This window comes from Typopeltis vanoorti, chromosome 11, assembly GCF_054136105.1.
Source record: "Typopeltis vanoorti isolate ZY-2024b chromosome 11, IOZ_Tvanoo_1.0, whole genome shotgun sequence".
Taxonomy (NCBI): Eukaryota; Metazoa; Arthropoda; class Arachnida; order Uropygi; family Thelyphonidae; genus Typopeltis; species Typopeltis vanoorti.
The window spans coordinates 123,324,272-123,347,323 of NC_143559.1; the positions used below are offsets into that span (position 1 = coordinate 123,324,272).

Here is a 23,052-nt window from a genome sequence, read left to right on the forward strand (position 1 = left end):
TTAAGCTTCCTAAGATTTGGGAAATCTTAGGAAGCTTACAACCACCTACAACCACCCTCAGAGGGTGCTCCACCTAGATAGGACTTTAGAGTCATCCACTTGGTTGAGCTTAGTATTGTGTGGTATTTGTGTATATGTTACATTAGTTTTTTGTAATCCCTGAAGATGTCTCAGTGACTGAGATGAAATATAGGAAGTTTTAAATTCTGTTTTAATCCTTTCTGAGTGCTATATACAATCCATTAAGCCTCCAACATGATGTCCTCACAGCACTTAAGCCTCTACACACAAGTAGAGGAAACTGTTGCATAAAAGTGATAAGGATGGTTTGTCTGCATTGACATATTGACTATGGAATTGGTGAAGTTCAAAATGCTCCAAATGCAATTCTTATGGCATGTTGGTAGACAAGGTCTGACCATTATAGCTCTCTCTCTCTCTCTGCAGAAGCATGACTTCAGACAGACACATAATTGAATTTTGATATGATCAGTGCATGGTACAATCAAAGCAAAGAAATTCTGTCAGCATTCACAAGAGATGGAAGACTTGGTGGAAGGAAGTTCACTGCTTTACTATATCACACTTATTTTGCAACTGGCATATGTTAAGGAGGAAGCTAAGTTTCTTGTCTCCCAAGAACTTGATTTATGATACAATTGTTATTAAAGTTTGTCCTAAAGTCTGAGTTCAGGATCAAGATAAAGACAAGCCTGCAACAAAAAAAAATGCACACAAACTGTCTTTTGCAATGAAAATCTGAATCTATTTGCAAGCACACATTTTGAAAGATGGCCAGTGCTTGCTGCAGCTGTCTTTTTATAACTCTCATATTACATCAATAACAAAAGACGGTAAAATCATCCACAAAGAGGGCAATACTTAAAGTTGGAGCAAGTTGTTTGGTTATGATTAACCTTGAGTGCAAAAAGCATAATGCTTAAAAGTGAAACTTGTGGGACTCATCTTCAGTATATGGTTGGGAAAATGTAGTTCCAACTCGGTCTGTCTTAGAATATTCAGTTGGATAAAATGAGGGAAATATCCTTGTAGACCAAAATTGTGTAGTTTTTTCAATATTTCAAATCTCCAAGCAGCATCATATACTTTTTTTCCACATCAAAGAAAACTGATACCAAGTGCTTATGTTTTAGGAAGGCATCTGTAATGGATGTTTCCAGACAGACTCAATGATCAGTTGTGGAATGATATTTGAAAACGCCAGATTGTGTTCTGGAAAAAGAATGTGTCACTCCAGAAACCACTAAAGACAACAGATTAACCATTTTTATCAGAACCTTGCACAATCAACTGGGTGATAGTTTTTGAGGACTTTGGATTCTTTCATGGCTTAGGAAAAGTGATAGTAATTGCTGTCTTTTTTCCAGGTATCTGGAAAAGGCTCTACCAGAATATTCTGTAGAATAGATACAATAGTTCATGACTTATTTTTCATGGTATTAATAACACCACACAATTTTATCAAAGCGATGCTTTATTAATTGCTTGTATTTCATTGATTTTCAACACAGCATCATCAGAGCACAACACACTTGTCACCTCTTTATTTACTAATGTACCTTATAGACACTCTTGATTTAATCAAGTCTAAATTTCTCCCTGATATTTTTGAATTATTTAAATTTACCATGAATGCAGGTTACTTTACATGGGGAGCAAAATTCTACAAACAGATTAATGGTACTGCTATGGGTTCCCCCCTCTCCCCCATTAGCAAATTTTTACACGGAACACTGAAAACAAAGTACTTACCACAACTACATACAAGCTACAAGTGTGGTTACGTTATTTAGATGATGTATTCGCCATCTGCCCCATGGATAAGACACTTTGGAGGCGTTTGTCACCTACCTAAACAGCCAACACCCCAAAATCCACTTCACAGTAGAAAAAGAATCAAATAACTATTTACCATTTCTTGACACGTTAGCCACCTGCCTTTCAGATGGATCACTATCTTTTTCCATTTACAGAAAGCCTACACACATAGAAAGATACCTACATAAACAATCACATCATCACCCAGTCCAACAGTATGGCATTTAAAAAACACTTACACACAGAGCCATTTGTTCTAACGATATAGCTCTGACCACAGAACTCCAATATCTGCGCCATACGTTCTTAGCCAATGGCTATAATCCCTACAAAATAGATAAAATACTACATAGGCCCATTACTCTACTCTCTCGAATACACAAGTATACAACATGACCATCTCTGTTCCCTATGTCAGAGGTACATTAAAAAAGATAGCCAAAATACTGGTGAAACATGGCATTCACACCACTTTCAAACCTCATTTCAAGCTGGCAACTCTGATCCACTCGCCTATGGATAAACTTCACCCTTTTGCACACCCAGGAGTGTATGAAGTTCCTTGTGACGTGGCCTATTATGGGCAAACAGGAAGATCAGTTAACATCCGCCTAAAAGAACATGAAAAATGCATTCGCTACTATTACTATGGCAAGTTGGGAATGGCAGACCACGCTTTGGACACTCCTTCCCACAGAATTAGATGAAGGAAAACTAATGTGCTATTTAGGAGTCTTTACAGATGTGAAAGATTATTTTTAGTCAGCAATGGCTTTGAAGAATTCTCACAACCTTAACAAATATGGTTGCATTAATTTGCCAAAAATTTGGGAGACGGTTATCCTAAGAGAAACTCCTGCATAGGTTTTTTTTTTTTTTTTTTTTTTTTTTTTTTTTTTTTTTTTTGTTAGAGGGTACCAAAATAGAACTTTAGATCTTTTGTCCATTGCAAGTGTATAGTTTCCCTCACTCACTGTTGCATGTACAAGTATGTTGTGCTCTGATGATGCTGAGTTGAAAATCAGCGAAATATAAACAGGTAATAAAACATCTCTTTGATAAAATTGTGTGGTGTTGTTAATACTGTGAAAAATAAGTCATGAATAATGGTCAGCACCTAAGCTTATCTGTTAGATTAATGAGATACAGTAGTTGCTACTTGCCAGTTGGTGACAGCTGGTCCAACAGTAGTTACACAGCATTTTAAAAAAAGAGAAATTGTTGTTTTTCTACTTAGCATTTCTAGTCAGGGAGCTCAGGAAGGGGAGGGGATAAGAAGATACTGCTAACATTTTAGCAAATATCGGTTGGGTCAGAAACTGTATGGAAAATTCTGCCCTTAATTTTCCATGATTTTGTCAGAGACTTCTTTAATGTCAGTTGTTATGAAGGATATGTATTGGATACAGGATTCTTTTTGGCTCTGATGACAGATGTCTCTTGTTCGAGCTAAGGCACATTTGAAAGTAATGAGATCCTGAGAGATATCTGCAGCAGGAGGTAAGTAGATGTGGCATACTGTTAGAAAAAATCCAGCTGAGAGTTCAATAGCAATTGCCTCTATGTTTCTTTTAAGTGAGACTTGCTGGAAGAAAAGTAAGGATGCACACATAGATGGCATCTGCTCATTGAGCAAGTCTACCCCCAAATTCTGTCTGTATGGCTGCATTTTATAATGCTGGATTGCCACCAGGTCTCAAATATATTTCCTGTAGGCAAAAGTAGATTGGTTTATACTTCTGCAAGAGGGCCTTGAAGTCATAGATGTTTTGATGCTATTGTAGAAATCTTTTATTTATTTTTTGGTAGTATCATCTGGCTTCTTATATTGAGAGGTTTTATTTTCATTAGCCTTGGATTTTTTTTTGAGAATTGTAGATAGCCAGTATCCATCATTTGTTCATTAGGAAAGATTCCAAGATGACATCAAACTGGACTCCCTCAAGGGCACTTGGTATATGTATTGTTTTATCCTCATGTGTGTGTGTGTGTGTGTGTGTGGTAGTGGTATAGGAGGAATGGAGGTATCCATTCCATCTATTAAGGTATCTGGAGATATGCATTTGATCCTCTGTGGTGCATGTTCCATTATTTTTACAATTAATGGATTCATATCATGGGACCATTTTTGTCATGTCCTTAGGAATGAGTCCGATATTGATTTTATGTGCTCTAGAGAAACATCAAGCAAATCATGCCATTCACAGATGTACTCATGAGAAGGTGGGATTAACATATCTGTTAGCATCCCTGCTGACCTTACTTTACAGTTGCATTCTCAGTGTAAGAAGGTTTACCAGATATTTTGCAACTTTTGTTGTAACTGCCTCTTCGCCTCCCAGTATGGGATGCTCTGTTCAGTTTTTAATTTTTGGATCTCCTTTGGCATGCTCAGGAATATGCTGTATGATATTCCTCACAATTAGGGCATTTTGGTGTTTTGCTCTTACAGTCTTTGTTCTCGAGATCTTGACAGGCAATTTAAGAATGACCATACTTTTAACATTTCAAGCAAAATGAATTTGAGATGTAAAGGCTAACTGGGTGGTTTAGGTGTGCTGAAAGTAAGAATGATATTCCCGGTGGGAACCAGTTGATTATCCCTATGTATGAGTATTCTCCTCATGGCTGTCACTCCTTGGCCTTTCATTTTGGAGTAGATCTCTGTCTGAGAGATTGAGGAGGTCTCACTCTGATATTACTCTTCGAGAATAACTAAGTTTTGTGGAGGTAACCATGATTTGTATTTCATGGACATTGCATGAAGTTGATGTTTCTATGCAAATAATCCCTGAACAAAGTTTCTTCAATGATTTTGGAGAACCTGGCAATTCTTCCAAACCCTTCTGGATAAAGGAGAGTGACATTTTCCAGAGTGGAAGTTTTTCAAAGTGTAGCATTAAAAAAAGGTTGACATGTTACTGCTGCCTTATTTTTTGTCAGTTGATGTTTTGATGGTTTCTTGACATGTTTGGTGTTTGTTGATGGGACCCCCCCCCCCCAACAGACTTTGAGGATGAAAATTTACCCATTGACAAAGGGAGTTTGATTCCAGGGATCTTCTCACTCAACAAGGAGCCACTCTCTCTCTCTCTCTCTCTCTCTCTGGGCAAGCAACAACTGCATTCAGGATTGGCTATACTGATGCTCTGGTGTCACTTCATACCTAGAATTTGTTTAAAATTAATATTTATGAACTTCCTTCATGGCACAGAAAACATCTCAAAATTAATGTTTTCTTTGCTTTGAGTTGATAAACCTTGAGCCCTTTCTCTGTGCCATGGGGAAGGAGACTTATTGCAACATCACTGATCCTTGGTAGCAAGCCCACTAGACAACTGAGCCTGGATGGGCCACCAAGGACCACTAAAGCAAAGGTTAAAGAATTATGAGACTACCCAGATCCTCCTTTTTGGATGTCCATGGGTTGAACTGCATGGCAAACTCTGTGGCAAGACATTAGATCCCAGTGATGGTAGTATGGAAGATAGGGTAGTAAAGAAGACAAGTACTGCAAAGAATATAAGAAGGGCATAAGAATAAGAATGAAAAGGTCCAGTACATTACTGGAAGGTCATTCTACACACAAACAGGTGCCTCACAAGGAAGGGGATATCAACTAGATTGTGAATGTATAAGGATGGCAATTTGGGGTTTAGCCAGTCAAACTGTATTCTATATTGGCTTAACCAAAATCAAACATGTTGGTACAACAGGAACATATGTCATACATTCTGGAACATAGCCTGGTTGGACAAATTTTAATTAGGGAACTATGGTGAACAGTGAAATGTAAGCTACTGGAATAAGCTCAACCTTAACAGATACCATCATACTGTTGCTAAGAGTAATATCATCAATGCAAATTTAAGAGTATACAGCAAATAATAGGAAGTGATCAATCTTTACTTCTGAGCATGATAAATACGAATACAGTCGGGTCTTTTTTTATGCGGTAGATACGTTCCACAGAAAACTGCATATAAAAAATCACACAAAAAAAAGACTTAACTTACGTTGAAAAATTAGGGATACATTCCATACTATTCTAAAACTGCATTAAACCTAAGCAATGAATTAAAATAAACCTAAAATCACATAAAAAGTTTATAAAAATTCAGGAAAATAAAAATGCCTAAGTTTTAGTTAAGATAAAAAGCCAAATGGCTAGTTTTCTGGCACCTTAATATAGAAAATAAGGGGATAAACATCCTTTGTTGTTTTATAGCAAGTAAGCGAAACTAAAGATCGATAACTACGATCTATAAGTTTCATGCCGAAAAACTATCGGTGAAGGCAATTCGAAGTAAAGGTGGAGCAAGCTCCTTCACTATTCTTGATATTTTCTCATAATGTAAAACACAGCTCCTAGGAGATGTAATACTGTCATTACATTATGAGGAGAGGTCACTACCCAGACCGGTTTCAACCTTTTTTGAGGTCTCATCAGTGAGTAGGTAGACCTGGAAGATATCAAAGCTTAGTGAAAAGAACTTACATACCTTCACTATACGAATGCCATAAAGTTGTAATTATATTTTAGTTAAGACAAAAAGCCAAATGGCTAGTTTTCTGGCACCTTAATATAGAAAATAAGGGGATAAACATCCTTTGTTGTTTTATATTTTCGTATAGTGAAGGTATGTAAGTTCTTTTCACTAAGCTTTGATATCTTCCAGGTCTACCTACTCACTGATGAGACCTCAAAAAAGGTTGAAACCGGTCTGGGTAGTGACCTCTCCTCGTAATGTAATGAAAGTATTACATCTCCTAGGAGCTGTGTTTTACATTATGAGAAAATATCAAGAATAGTGAGGGAGCTTGCTCCACCTTTACTTCGAATTGCCTTTGCCGATAGTTTTTCGACATGAAACTTATTATAGATCGTAGTTATCGATCTTTAGTTTCGCTTACTGGCTATAAAACAACAAAGGATGTTTATCCCCCTATTTTCAATGCCTAAGTTTGTTTTAAAGCTTTATTCATTTAATTTTATTGAAAAGTAACAATTTTATTTTTACATTTTGTCATCAGAATTATCGTCGCTATTAGACAATATTCGGCAACATTTGCAAACTGGTGCAAAATCACTTTCATTATCAGAAGAAATAGTCAGCACATCAGATCTATATGGTAAAGACAATGATTCTTCACAAATAGAATTAGCTTCACCCTCCTTCTGTGCTGATTTTTTTTTTTTCTGACAATGTAATCAGTGATTAAACTTTGCGATGATGATTTTACTAATTTTTTTTATACAGCTCGTGATATCCAGACATGCAATTCTTCAGCTCACGTTGGAATTTAAAGGCTTGTTCAGAATTTGTGTCAAAAACAAGAAAATAAGTTTCCAATTTATTGCACAGTTCAAGACCTCTAATTATATTTGCAGTGAGGGGGACAGGTTTTTCTTCCGCTTCACTATGGTTTTCTGGATCTTCGACGATATCTAAAGTTAATCGATATCCAATAATATCATCATCACTTAAGGCATTATCCACAAGCAATTCATCTACATCATTCTGGCTAAATGTATCAAAACCTTCTCCACCAATTTCCTGTGTCTAAGTAATGATTTCAGCTGATAATGTAGATGTTTACATGGTTGCACTGTTTGCAACACATCCAGGCCAAGCTGCTTTCCAGCAGGCATTTAAAGTTTGTGGTCTTATTTCAGTGATAGCAGATGCAACATGATTTAAACAACAGATTTAAGCATTTAAAATTTTTTCAAAACGTCAGTTACTGTTAATGATTCATTTTTTAGTTTATCCAATATAAACTGAAAAGTGTGCTTAACATAATATTTTTTAAAAATAGCAATTATGACTTGATCTAATGGCTGAATAATGCTTGTTGTAATGGGTGGAAAAAACACTACCTGCACATTTGGATGTTCTAAATGTGGATGACTTGGTGCATTATCAACAATTAACAAAACATTAAAATTGAGAGCTTTTTGCTTCATATATGTTTCCACTACTGATACAAAGCAATTATTGAACCATTCAGTAAATACAGCAGTTGTTTCCGAGGCCTCGTATTAGCCATCCAATGTACCGGCAGCTGTTTTAGATCTTTATCTTTTAGAGCACGTGGTCTTAGAGATCGATTTACTAGAAGTGTTTCAACATTCGATTTCCTGATGAATTGCTACAAAGTAACAATGTTACTCAATCTTTGCTTGCTTTAAATCCACTTGCTTTTTTCTCAGACTTTGCGATATAAGTTCGGCTAGGTATTTTCTTCCAAAACAATCCTGTTTCTTCAGCATTAAACACTTGATTGGGACAATATCCACCATCTTCAATAATTCTGGCTAACTTCTGTTGAAAATTTTTTGGCCACTTCTTCATCTGCTGCTGCTGCAATCTCGCCTGTAACCGTCATGTTATGGAGTGCATTCCTTTTTAAAAACCCGGTTAACCATCCTGTGTTAGCCAAAAATGCTTTATCATCCTGGGAAGTGGAAGCAGACGGCTCTAATTGCTTCATATGTTCATAAAACAGAAGAGCTTTTTGTTTAATTAAATAACCACTTATAGGAATTCTTCTTTGAGTTATTTCTTCAATTCAAATTCCGAGGGCTAGTTCCGTTTTTTCTAATAAAGCATCTCTTGAATACGATGACAATTTGGCACTTAGTTTTATGCCAGAAATGACAGGATTTTCTTACTGCAACTTCATTTTTTTAATTGCTTTTATAGCAGATTCACCTAAATTAAAATGTTTACCAATTGCTGTAGATCCTTCTCCTTTTGCTAAGCGATTCAAAATTGCAATTTCATTTCCAAAGAAATTGCTTTTTTTTGGTGCTTTTCTTTCTCCATTGGGCCAAATTAAAAAAAAAAAAAAAAAAAAAAAAATCAGCTAACGCCTTTTTATTCCCGTATACGGGAGTAGGCGAGGCCATTTAGCCCTATCAACTTTTGGAGACTGAGTGGGCAGTTCAATCTCCACTGGTACCAATCAGAGACAGATGGCCCAAGGCTATCACTAATTAAGCGGTACGCAGTGAAGAGAGACGGCTCAAATGTGCCGCCATCTCGTGGTCCCTAACCCTAACACAAATATATTTTAATGTCTGAAATAATGTGGGTTCTACGGTGTCGATTTTCTTGAGTTTACAGGACGAAAAACCTGAGTTTCCGGGAGGAAAAACCTGCTTGCCCGTGCCAGAGATCGACTAACTCGGGAACCGGTCGAAAAAAGGCTTAGAAAAATTTCCTCTAGTCGCCGACTAGACTCGAAACCAAGACTTCCTTCGTGCGGCCAAGCGCAGTGGTGTGCAAACTCCACATCCACTGAGCTACACAGGCTCTATACAAAAAATTGGTATTGTGCCGGTATTGGTATTGTCATGCACAATACCAATTTTTTGTATGAATTAGAACCATCAGTTATAACCTAGTCTGTAACCTTCATTTTAGCTTACTAGTTTGTATTCCCTGAGGATGCCAATAGAAAAAAATTGGCGAAACATGTAGGAGGATAAAAATAAAGCTACTTGACAAAGATTATATATAAAAAAAGTGTAATAGCTGAAGACCTTTTTTCAGACGAGTGATAGTGAAAAAAAAGAAAAAAAATCTAGGTTTTTTTTGTATCTCCTGCTTCAATAAAATTTTTACTTTGTTTTGCATGTGACTATGCAGTGCAGTTTGTTGGGAGATTTATGAACTATACTATTTATTCTACCCTCTCCCCAGACTTTTTTTAAACCAAAGCTTTTTATATATGAGAACATGCATAACTAGAGTTTATAGAATGATAATTAATTTGATCCTCATCACAGTAATTTATTGGAGCCTCCGTAGCTCAGTCAGTATAGACGAACCTCTTTGGTCAGAAAGACCTGGGTTCAATTCCTGTCCATGACATGAGGAACCTTTATCTGGTCTCTTTTGACTAAAGGTGGGTTAGCCAGTCACATACAGTTTTTTTTAACCCAGAAACTCGGGTTTTTCGTCCCTCAGAACAGGTAAACTGGCCTGTGAACACACACAGATCTACAGTCATAAAATAACTACTTAATCCTTCATTAGGAGGGGCTCAACCAGTCCTAAGGGATTGTCGAGGAATGGGGGAACCCCACACGAATAAATAAATAAATAGTAATTTATTGAGGTTATTTGTAGTGGTGAAGGTGTTGGAGAGGCTGGTTACAGACAAAACACAAATCCGAACTGATGAAAATGGAAATATTTCAAGAAAATAGCATGCGACTGTTAAAGGGAGGTCATACTTTAGTAATTTGGTTACGTTTTATAATAGGGTGACAGGTGTAGTGGACAGGGGACATGCTCATACAGTGATTTATCTGGATATTGCTAAAGCATTTCATTGAGTACCATATGATAAATTACTGTTGAAATTAAGCAAAATAAGCACTGATTGTAATTTGGTAGCTTGGTTACAGGGACATTCAATAGGAGCCAGTGTATGGTGTCTCAAAAAAAGAAAGGTAAAGAAAGAGTGGGATACAGCGAGGTTCTGTTCTGGGACCACTGTTGTTTAACTTATATTATTATTATTATGAGAGACCTCCCTCACGTCCTTTCCCCACACTCTATAAAATGAAAAATTCCATCAACTAAATAATAAATTACACGATAACCACAGTAATTAACTTTAATGAAATGAAAGTACAGATATTTCGTACTGTAAATAACAGTACATCAGTGTGTAGAAACAAGCAATCAAAGGAACCGGATTACAAAGTACATACATTTCGTACCGTAAATAACAGTACATCATCAGTGTGTAGAAACAAGCAATCAAAGGAACCGGATTACTAAGTATATACAGCAGTAGGAGGTTTACCAATTAAAAATATTTTTGAATTTGTTATACAATCAGGATATTTCAGCTGGAAACACAAGACCTATAGACAAGTTGAAGGTACTGCCATGGGTAGCCCTCTGTCTCCACCTTTGGCAAACTATTTTTGAACCATCTAGAAGATACCTTATTCTCAATCATTCATCCCCAACCATCTCATTGGTTTTGTTATGTTGATGATATCTTTGCTATGTGGTCTCATTCTGAAAATGAACTTATCACTTTCCTACAACAGATCAATAGCCTTCACCCATGCATTCAGTTCACCATGAAAAAAGAAAAGGCTGGTAGTTTACCATTCTTGGACAACCGTCTTATATGCACAGTCTCCGGTAATTTATCAACCAGTGTTTATAGAAAACCTACTTTTACTGGCAGATACATCCATCAAAAGTCTGCTCATCACACCTTTCAAAAAATTGGTGTTATCAAGTCCTTAATTAATAGAGGACATAAGGTGTGCTCCTCTCCCTCAAGCTTACAACAAGAACTTCTCACTATCAAAAATTTAATGGTTACAACCCTAATCAAATCCAGCAGAGAATGGACTCCTATGTTCCAACACATAAGGATTCTTCAGACTGCAGGGTTCCAATCCCTTATATTTCTGCCATCTCGGAACCGATTGGTAGAATTTTGAAGAAGAACCATCTCATTCCCACATATTTTCCAATCAACTGTTGCCACTTTACAAAAGACAAACTGGAACCTCCATCATTAGCTGGCGTTTACCAGATACCGTGTGAACGTAGTCTAACATACTTTGGACAAACAGGCTGTTCTGTAGAAAAAAGAATTAATGAATATCAATATTATATCGAATACATGAAACCTCAAAAGTCTGGTCTGGCACAACATAGTATTGACATTAAACAGAATATCCAGTGGGATAAAGCTCATCTTCTCCATAGATGCAGGTTTAAATATGAACGCCTTTTCAAAGAAAGTTGTGAAGCCCTTTTATGAGGATGGTCTGAAAAGTTCTCGGCCTAACAATGAAAAAACGAATTCATAATTTCAAAATTATTTTTATTTTTTAACATAATCTCCCTTAAGACTAATACATTTATTCCAGCGATGCTCCAGCACCATTATCCCGTCCTTGTACTAGTTCTCAGTAAGATCTGCAAAACAGCTGCAATCACCTCTTGATTCGAAGAAAAATGCTTACCAGTGAGTAAGATTTTTAGTTTTGGGAAGATATAAAAGTCAGAGGGAGCCAAATCTGGGGAATAGGGTGGATGTTCCAACAATGAATAGTGCAGATCCCGTAATTTTCCCATTGCCAAAACACCTTTGTGGGCAGGTGCAATGTCCTGATGAAAGATGATTTTTTTTCATCTGCAAACTGGGTCTTTTCTCATGAATATTTTTGGTCTAGTATGGTTAAAAGATCGAATAATATTCCCCGGTTATTGTTTTACCCTTTTCAAGATAATTAATAAACAAATGCCTTTAGCATCCCAAAACACCAATGCCATGACCTTTCTGCTGATGGAACCAACTTTGTCGTCTTTGGTGCTGAACAACTGGCTTCTGTCCACTGTTTTGACTGCTGTTTGGATTCTGGTGTGTAATGGTGAATCCAAGTCTCATCCATAGTAATAAATCAACACACAAAATCAGTTTTATTCTTGTTAAAACGCTCCAAGCACTGTTCAGAGATTTTCATGCAAGTGTGTTTTTGATCTGCTGTGAGCAAGCATGGCACCCATCTTGTGCAAAGCTTTTTCATTTGCAATTCTTTGTGCAAAATATATCCGACACGTTCTTTTGAAATGCCCATAGTCTCAGCAATTTCACGCACTTTGACTCGCCAGTCATTCAATACCATATCGTGCACTTGATCAATGATTTCTGGTGTTGTTACACTTTCTGGATGCCCTTTCCTTCACGTGGATCATCTTCAAGGTTGGTACGGCCATGTTTAAACTTGGCAGCCCATTTCTTAATTGTTGAAAACAAAGGAGAAGAGTGTCCATAAACTTTTATGAACTTCGACTGAATTTATTTTTGGCATTAAACCTTCTTTTACAAAGAATTTTATAACTGCATGATACTTAATTTTATCCATTTCAAGGGATACAGACTACACTTTTGCTTCAGACAGCTGTATAAAACAAACTACTTGATAGAATGACTTACAATAACACATGGATGCTTATGATAGATGTACTATCTCAGAAAAAAAAATCTTGCCAATAGTGTTGCCATCTATGGTCGAGGGGCAGAGAACTTTTCACACTACCCTTGCATCGGCCAAATCCAAATTAGAACGATTGTCTCTCTCTCTCCGAAAAGTTTGAGAGAGAGTCTTATCTTATGTAACTATCAAAAATAGTTGTTTAATAATATTTTTAATATTATTTATTAATACTAATTTCTAGCATGCAGCAACAGTTTTTAATTGGTAAACTACCAACCACTGTATATACTTTGTAATCCAGCTCTTTTGATTGCTTGTTTGTCCACACTGATGATGTATTGTTATTTTCAGTATGAAATACCTGTACTTTCATTTCAGTGATGTTAATTACTGTGGTAATCATGTAATTTATTATTTATAATCATGCCACAGGTACGTTTAAAGATTAATTCCATCAACTGAAATCCTGTATGGCAATTTCAGAAGTTTGTAAGTCTCAATCATAATCATCCCTCTTTCTCCTGTTTATAATGCTTACAGTCTAGTAATTCTCAATCTCTCTTCATAATTAATATTCCATAATCCTGGTATCATTTTTGACACACTCTTTTGTGCTCTCTCTCCACTGTATCAGAATCAAAACAGAAATCAGGACACCAGATTTGTGCACAATGGGCCAAAGATTTCATCAAGGTCTTTGTAAAGAGGCAAAATGACTTTCTTATCTTAACATGGAAAGGTTTATTTCAGCATTGCAATTATTCTTCGAGTTGTATTTAGAATTTTTGCTATATGACTCCGAGATCATTAGCCTGATCAGTTTCTTCCAGCATAATATGACATTGGATAGCTAATCACAAAAAAGTGCATTACCTTACATTTATTAACGTTGAACTGACAGCCATTTATCGATGCCCACAATTCCAGCCTATTCAAATCATTATGCAAGTACTGCATGTCAGCAATACTCCTGATTACCCTACCCTACCTATCTTTGCATCATCAGCCAATTGCTGTATGTCACATGTAAATTCCTTTCCAATGTCATTCATGTACAGACTGAATAACAATGGACCATAGGAATGATCCTTGAGGCACACCACTGATTACCTTGAATCTTGCATATTCACATCACCCATACACGACTTTTTGATATCTGTTAGACAGCCATCCTCTTATCCATGGCAATTGCCCATAATCGAATCTCATATTCTCCAATTTATGCAAGTCTTCATTGTCGTATTCTTTCAAAAGCCTTAACAAAATCCAAAACTATCATGGTGTATCCATTACCCTTGTCTAATTCAGTGGGAACATTATTATAGAATGTGAGCAAGAGACATTGTCGGGGAGTACAAAATGAGACTTGTAACACACACACACACACACACACACAGTAGCACAAAACTAACTGAAAAACATGGATGAAAGACTAGAGTCCTAACTAGATGGAGTAATCTATGGACACCTGTTGGTGACCTAGGATGAAATGATGAAACTGAGATAAAATATTGGAAGCATTAAATTCACTCCATAAAATTTTATCATCAGTTTTTCCCGGCACTTAAGCCTTAACACACAGATATTGATCACTCATGGTGAAGATATATCACACAAGGCGAAACAATATGGTAAGCTAACAGATAAGCTTAGGTGTTGACAGTTATTCATGACTTAATTTCTTAATGGTATTAACAACACCAAACAATTTAATCAAAAGATGTTTTATTAACTGCTTATATTTCACTGAATTTCAAATCAGCATCATCAGAGCACAACACACTTGTACATGTGACAGTGAGTAAGTAAAACAAAATTGCAGTGTACAAAAGACCTAAAGTCCTATTTATGGCACACTCTAATATTGGGAAGAAAAAAAATTCATTACAGATATGTGGGGGTTGCTCTTAGGATGACAGTCTCCCAAATTTTTGGCAAATTAATGCAACCATACTTGTTCAGGTTAGGAGAATTCTTCAAAGCCATTGCTGACTCAAAAAATAATCTTTCAGATCTGTAACAACTCCTAAATAGCACATTCGTTTTCTTCCATCTAATCCTGTGTGAAGGAGTGTCCAAAGCATGGTCTGCCAGTCCTGACTGGCCATAGTAATAGTAGTGAATGTATTTTTGATGTTCTTCCAGGCAGATGTTAACTGATCTTCCTGTTTGTCTATAGCAGGCCAAATCACACTCACAGGGAACTTCATACACTCCTGGGTGTGTTAGAGGGTGAAGGGTATCCTTAGGCGATTAAATCAGAGTTTCTAGCTTTACATGTGGTTTGAAAGTGGTACGAAGGCCATGTTTCACCAGTACTTTGGCTATCTTTTCTAATGTACCTCTGAACATAGGGAACAGAGATGGTCATGTTGTGTTCCTGTGTATTAGGGGAGGGGAGTAATGGGGCTGTGTAGTATTTTATCTAGAAATTTTATCTATTCTTAGCCGTTGGTTAAGAATGTATAACACAGATATTTGAGTTCTGTGGTCAGAGCTGTATCGTTAGAACAAATGGCTCTGGCTCTGTGTGTGAGTGTTTTTAAAATGCCATACTGTTGGAATATGGTAAGCTCTGCCTGCGATTATCTAGACAATTAAACCAGCTGGTCTTTCTTAAAAGATGTCAGGATACTGGAATTTTACCTACTTGAGTTAAATTAAAAGTCAAGTTCAAATCCAAAACTGTCCTCTGTATCAATAAGCATCCAGTTTTGCTCTGCAACGTGAACAACAGATCACAGTTACACACACTATTCTCACAGCTATGAATGCAGTCACCAGCTCATTAGTCTGAGCTCTCAATGATTCTCAACACAGAACTCTATGCTATTCTCTTTAATATTTCAGAAGCTTCAGTTCAAAAAGAAATCCTGAAAATAAAAAATAAACATATCCATAAGTACAACAGACTTTTGGATTCTAAACCCATTCCTCAAGTGCAACCTCTTCATTGTGTAGCTAAGATTTTGTCAAAACAGCTTAATGTAGCTGCTGTTAGCATTTTAAATCTCAGCCATAATTTTACCATTGCACCTCGACAAGTACTGGCATAGGGTGATCAATATCAAATGCGTAACTTAAACAAATCTGTAACTCAGCTCCCGAGATGGCTAATAACATTAGGCTTGATGCTGCTTGTTCACTTTCTAGATCTTCACCTCCCAAAAGAAATCTATTTCCCTGCTAGCTCAATGCCCTAAACAAACTATGTAAAGATAACAGCATAGTCATCACTAGGTCTGACAAGGGAAGTACTACTGTATCCTCAACACCATGAATACAATAAGAAAATGGATATCATTCTTAGAGACAGCTCCACCTACAGACCTTTAGACTATCATCACACAAAATCATAAATCAAGAAATTAAAAAGACTACTCATAAATGTTTCTTCCTGATATCACAAAAAAACCCTCAAACCCTTCAGTCCCCCCCCCCCGACTGGATATATGGCTTCCATAAGCTTCATAAAACAAATCCCCCCCCCAAGACTGACAGAAGATAACACCAATTCTCTCTGCTATAAATTATTCAAACAATTAGTAAAATATCTTGCCCCCTTACTGGTAATACCATATCATACATAAAAAATTTCTTTCTTCTTACATAATTCTTAATACGGACAAACATGGAGATCTATTAGTAAACACATCTCTGAACATCAAGACCATATCTGTCTTATCAAACTGCACAAATTTGCCTCGCACAACACTGAGTTGAAAACCCAAACCATAGGATCCAGTGGAAAAACACCAAACTTCTACACAGATCCTTATATAAACACGAGCATTTATATAAAGAAAGTGCTGAAGCCCCACGTCACACACCCAATTTAAACCATAATGACGTTCTTACTATTCCCAAAGTTTGGGAAATTGTCATTCTTAATTGTGTAAAATAAAGTTATGTATGCTATTTTATTTTAATTTAATCTAATTTATTTTTTATCAGATATATTTTAATTTAATTCTATATTACGCTACTGCATGCATAGTGGGATTCCATTGTAAGCATGGGCCCTAACTGCATGTTATTCCTAGTATTGTTTGAAATTACTGTACTGATGTACTGATTCCTAAGATACTTAGGAGGAAATATTTACTTATTAAATAATTTAACTACTGTGGTCACGTGTGTATGTTTAAGTTATGAATACTCCACAGGTTTCACTATATAATAGATTCTTCCTACTTTAAAAGCTCCATTGAAGACATTTGAATGAAGACTAAACAATTGTTAATGAATACTGATATCCTTGTGAGTTTTGACACCACCTCATTATTCACTAACATTTCCATAAGTGTCACCTTATTGCTTTTAAAAAAAAGTTTTTCCCCTTGATATCGACCTCTTTTTCTTTGCTATCCATTTTGATTATTTCTTTTTGAAGAACAAAATTTATAAACAGATAGAGGGTACCTCTATGAGGTCTTCCCTATCACCTCCTTGCAAATTTTTATGTAAAATTTTGAAAAAGAAGCTCTTGACTCAGCCCCCTCTCAAACTTTCTATCTGGTTAAGATATATAGATGATGTCTTTTCTATTTGGTCTTATGGCCCAGACACATTCGATCCTTTTCTATGTCACCTTTAAATAATCTTCGCCTTAAAATCCAACTTACAATGGAAAAGGAAACTAACAATAGCCTGTCTTTTCTAGACACCATGGCAACCTGTCCTTTTCAGTATCAGTAAATAGGAAGCCAAATGTCATAAATAGAACTTATAACCTTTGTTCCAATGAGACCCCTATTGCAAGAGTAATAGGGGTCTCATTATACGTATTATATCTCATATACATATATACCACACTTTTCTAGCTAATGCCTACAGCTCCCACAATTTCAAAAAAATAATCAATCCTTTCCTCAATCCATGACCTTCTCTTCAGAAAAATTTTAGTAAAGATATCGCCATCCCCTATGTCTGAGTATATATATATAAAAAAAAAAATCCTGAATCTTAAAGAAACACACAATCGTTGAACCACTTTCAAGCTCCACTTACATCTAGCTACCCTTATCTGCTCCACTAAAGATAAACTCCCTCCCCTCTCAGTTCCAGGTGTATACAGAGTTCCTTGTTCTTGTAAATTGGCCAACTATGAACAGACAGAAAGTTCAGTTGCCATCTGAATGGAAGAACATGAAAATTACATCTGCAGTCATGATTATGGTCAATCTGGCCCTGTTGACCATGCTTTGGATACAGCTAACAGAATCAACTGGAAAAAGACCATCATGCTCCATCACAGTCAATTTAGAAGAGACAAACTATTTTTAGAATCTGCTACTGCTCTTAAAACTCAGCCTAATTTAAATAAATATGGTTGAATAAAACTTCCCAAAATATGGGAAAAACTAATACTTCAAGATCCCAGTTTACATCCTAGGCCACCGAGAGGTGTCTACAAAGTGTGCCCCACCTAGTTAGGACTCTAGTCTCATCTGCATGTTTCAGTAGTTTTGTGCTGCCTTTGTGTGTGTTACAGGTCTCATTTTGAACTCCCTGATGATATTTCTGTAACTGATGAAATAATGGAAGCATTAAATACTATTGTTAATCATTTCTTAGTGCTATTTCTCCATTAAAGTTTGGTCATGACTATTTGGATAACAGATGCAGAAGAGATTGTTGACCTAATGAGTGCCCATTTTGCTAACACTATTGATCTAGTATGTGCAACATGGAGCTCAATGCTATCTCTACACTGGATGAAGAAACTCAGGTATAAAAGAAGAAAGTTCTAGTGCTGTTATACAAATTAAATAAGAATTTGACAACAGGAGATGATGGGATATCAATGTGGATGCTGAGAGAGCATTCGGCTAAATTGTCTATTGTAAATTGATAAGGCACATGATATGAGTTTCAGAACAATGAAGTTTTCACAGGAATAGAAAGAATGTATGGCAATCCCATTGCACAAGGATGGTGCAAAGATTGATGTTTGTAACTATTAACCTATCAGTATTACCGGAGTGGTGGCGAAGATTCTGGAAAAGTTAGTAGGAGTTTATATATAGAAGTTGCTTGACACATTTATAATAATGTTACTGTTGAATTAAACAATGGAAATGAATGTACTATGAGACTTTTGGACTTTGCTAAAGCTTTTGACAGAATACAACATGGAAGACTGTTGCATAAATTGGAGAATAGGGGTGGATTATAAAGTATAAGTGTGAATAAGAGGATGGTCAACTGACAGATTTACAATGACCAATGGTGTACCACAGAATCAGTGTTTGGCAAATTGTTATTCAATCTTCACATTAAAGACACTGAGAAAAATCTGAATGCGACATACAGCTGTCTTCGAATGATGCAAAGATAGAATAGACTGGTAATCAGGAATGCTACTGACATGCAGTATTTGTAGAATGATTTGAATAGGCTGAAATTGTTGGCTTGTCAAAATGCCTGTTAGTTCAATGTTATTAAATGTAAAGTCATGCACTCAGGATAGTTTGTTATTTTCACACACAAAGAAAGAAAACAAGAAAGAAAAATAACCAAATTAAACACTGAATAGTATTGCATATACATAAATTCATTAACTTTCTTAAGATGTTAAAAGCAAACAAATATTCCAAGAGAAATTATTTCTGGGAGTAAGTTGGATTCTATACTTCTATATAGCTCACAGAATTAGACAATAAATTCTTGTAATTCACCATTAGATAATCAGCAGCTTACTATACTTATAAAAAAAAAATCACCAATGAATAATTATGCTAGCTCTTGTATGTAAAAAATTCCAATTATTTAAAAAGTTGAATATCGATACAGAATATTCAACTTTTTAAATATCTGGATAAATTTTTTTAGTGAACTCTAATGACAGAATGCTACTATTCATTATAAACAAATCAAAGAATAATATTCTGATCTTACCATCTAAGCAGTTGTTGAAGGATAACATAAGAAGATAACGAGCAAGTATGGCAATGTCATCCCACATTAGATGCTGTTCGAGAGTAGGTGTAGGAGAGGTACATGTCTTTTCAATGACCTAAAAAATTACCAGTATTACTATATATTTCTTCATAAGTTGCATGTCAATGGATGCAACAATAAATTTAATTAAATCTGTTGAAGCCTATTTTCTGTTTGACAAGATAACAGCATCCCATCCCCAACATACACAGTGATATTTTATATTTGTGTGAATAAGCAAATTTCTTCATGTAGAGAGGAAAATTATGCCATCCTGGATGGCCAACTACAGATAATATGGATATCTGTTAAGGCATTTATGTAGCAGATGATTTTCATTGTCTGGTATGATATTACTATCACCTTGCTGGGCAGGGGTCTGAATTAGTCAGAAAAAAAATCATCTTTAAGAGACCATGTTTGGTCTCTTAAAGATGATTGCTTTTCTAGAGCAGAGTGGGGATCAAAGATCCAGATTATCTAACCCTCAGACCAAACTATTTGTTATTAATATTAGATCAGTAATGATCTAACACAAATTGTTCGCCTACCTACCAGAATACCAGATAAAATCATCATACTTTCAACACCATGGAACTTTTCTTAATGCTCTTACTCCACATAAACTATAGATCTATATAGTCCATATTTCCTTTTCTACAAACTGACCTTTTCCCAGCCAATCTGAGCCTTGTGTCCTACATGTTATAATAGTACCAAATGGGCTAGCCTCTAGGATTTCTAAGCCTCTTTTCAAAGTTCAGATTACTGTTTCTGCCTCATGACCAAACACCTGCTCCAATAAGTAACTGAAATAATCATTGCAGAAGGAGAGCCTACATGGTTCACTCCACTCAGCCCTCCCAATTCCAACCCAAGCCCTGATTCACTAATCCTATCTGCATTGTCTGCTATGGCTATAAATTGCATGTGTTCTTTATCCTACAAAAAATCCTTCCACCTCCATACAAGATCTGCTAACTCACCTATAGTGGATAAGTTCAGATACCCCCCCCCCCATCCTGAAAGAAATTCAAACACAGATCTTTCCAACAAAAAATGCATCTTCCATACCAACTGACCTACAGAAGTTCTAAATTCATTTTGAATAATATTTCCATTGTTGTTCCACTGTTCTTTAAGCCTACGAAATCATGAGCAGTTGCTGATAAACATTCATACAGTTTGGCTTCAAATCTACCAAAGCAACGTCTCTTTTTTCATTCCAACTACATTCTCTGGAACAGTTTTCCTTAAAGTTTTGAGAAAGGATTATAAACTCATCAAAAGAAGGAAAAAGTAGTTTACTTTTCACAAAACTACTACTACTATAGATAATTCAATCTCTTGGATATGGATATAATGTACATGTATAAATTAATTTTAAATGAAATTAAAAATTATCACCATGTGCCATTTGTTTTCATTTTTAAATATAACAAGTAAACTTCATTAGTTAACCCATGAAAGACAATTTCTTGGAAAAATAAAATTTATATAGGAGCTGGGTAAAGTCATCACATTGATAAATAGAGTACTCGAGGGCCATGGGGTCTTTTCATTTCTGGCTTTACAACTATCCGTCTCTATAAACCTTACTATAATTCTTCTATAATCTACTCTTTCCCCCTTCAATATACCCTATTCCCCCTATGGGTTTAAATTCGGAAGAAGTCTAGTTCAGAAGCCTTAAGGTAGCAGCCCTACCACTGAACTATTCCATCATCAGGCTAGTCCCCTGACATGGAGAACATAATTCTACTAGTAAGCTGACAGAAAAAGATAATCGGATTGAATCTATAGGAAACGACCCTGGAATGGAAAAGGTAAAACAAAAATGGAAACGACACAATATAATACACATAGCAAACTGGAATGTAAGAGTAATAGCATATAAAGAAATAGAATTAGACCAGTTATTAAATGAAAGAAATTTTAAAATAGCAGTAATCACTGAAACAAAAAAAGAAATTAAAAGGAACCATGAGAACTGAAAATTTTAATGTGATATACAGTGGAGTTGACAGAGACCAAAGAGCACAAGCAGGAGTCATGATTTGGATTCATAACTCCCTTTCAAAACAGTTAAAACATTATAAATTATGGAATGAAAGAATAATAGAAGCTAGAATAAAAATAGATAGAGGCTATTTAACAATAATTGGTTTATATGTCCCAGAAGAGGGAGGAGAACAGGATAATACTGATTTTTATAATCAGCTACAAAACATATATAATAAAATAAATAAAAATGATTACGTAATTTTAGCAGGAGACTTAAATGCAAGAATTGGAAACACGAAAATTAATAATAATATAGGAATACATGGAGAACATACTCTAAACAGGAATGGTAAAAAATTGATTGACTTAGTAGTTTATAATAACTTAAAAATAATGAATTCCTTCTATAAACATAAAGACATACATAAATATACTTGGGCAGCATGAGGATGGAAATCAATATTAGATTAATTTATATTAAATGAAAAGACATCAAAATTTTCACTAGATGTTAGAGTTCACAGAGGATATGAAATAAGCAGTGACCACTTCCTTGTTAAAATAAAATTAAGATTACCACCTAAATGGCTACAAGTAACAAGAACAGAAAGAAAAATTGAAACATTTGTTTATAAAACTAGACTACTGAATGACACAAATGTACAATGGCTATATGAACAAAGAATTAACCAATATCTAGATAAAATAAAACAAAATGAAGAAATAGAAATAGAATGGCTTAATATAGAAACGATACTAAATACAGCAGCAAATGAAAGCTTAGGAAAGACCAAAAAATTCAATAAAAGAAAAAAACTGAAGATCTGGGATGACACGATCAAAGAAATAATCAAAAAGAAAAAAGAAGCCTATCACAAATGGTTAAGCAGTAAAATATTAGAAGATGAAATAGAATATAAAAGAATAAGAGCCATAGCTAACAGAAAAAGACAGAGAATCATGGAACAAATTTGTTTCTAATTTAGAACATGATTTATATATAATAAGACCCAATGTATATAAAATTTTGTTAATATAAAACACTTAAATGCAGATACCAAAGAAACCATAAAATTAAACACTGAATTGAAATTAGAATTTCTAAATTACTACACAGAATTGTCGACAGACAAATATTTTAAAAAAGACAAATGGCAAACAATTAATGAAAATGAAAAGGAAATAACTAAAGAAGAATTAGAAATCAGCCTGAAAGAAACGGGAAATCACCTGGAGAAGATAAACTAGGTTCAGAACTATATAAATATGCAGGAACAAGA

At 35.4% G+C, this 23,052-nt stretch overlaps 1 protein-coding gene across 1 annotated transcript in view; it reads right to left on the reverse strand.

The window, feature by feature from the left end:
- The window catches only part of Nf1 (neurofibromin 1), a 1,119,557-nt gene that overhangs the window by 245,145 nt on the left and 851,360 nt on the right, over positions 1-23,052 (reverse strand). The window contains exon 46 of the mRNA XM_090400295.1: positions 19,727-19,844. Coding sequence (XP_090256421.1) covers positions 19,727-19,844 — 118 coding nt within the window. The remainder of the gene's footprint in view (positions 1-19,726; positions 19,845-23,052) is intronic.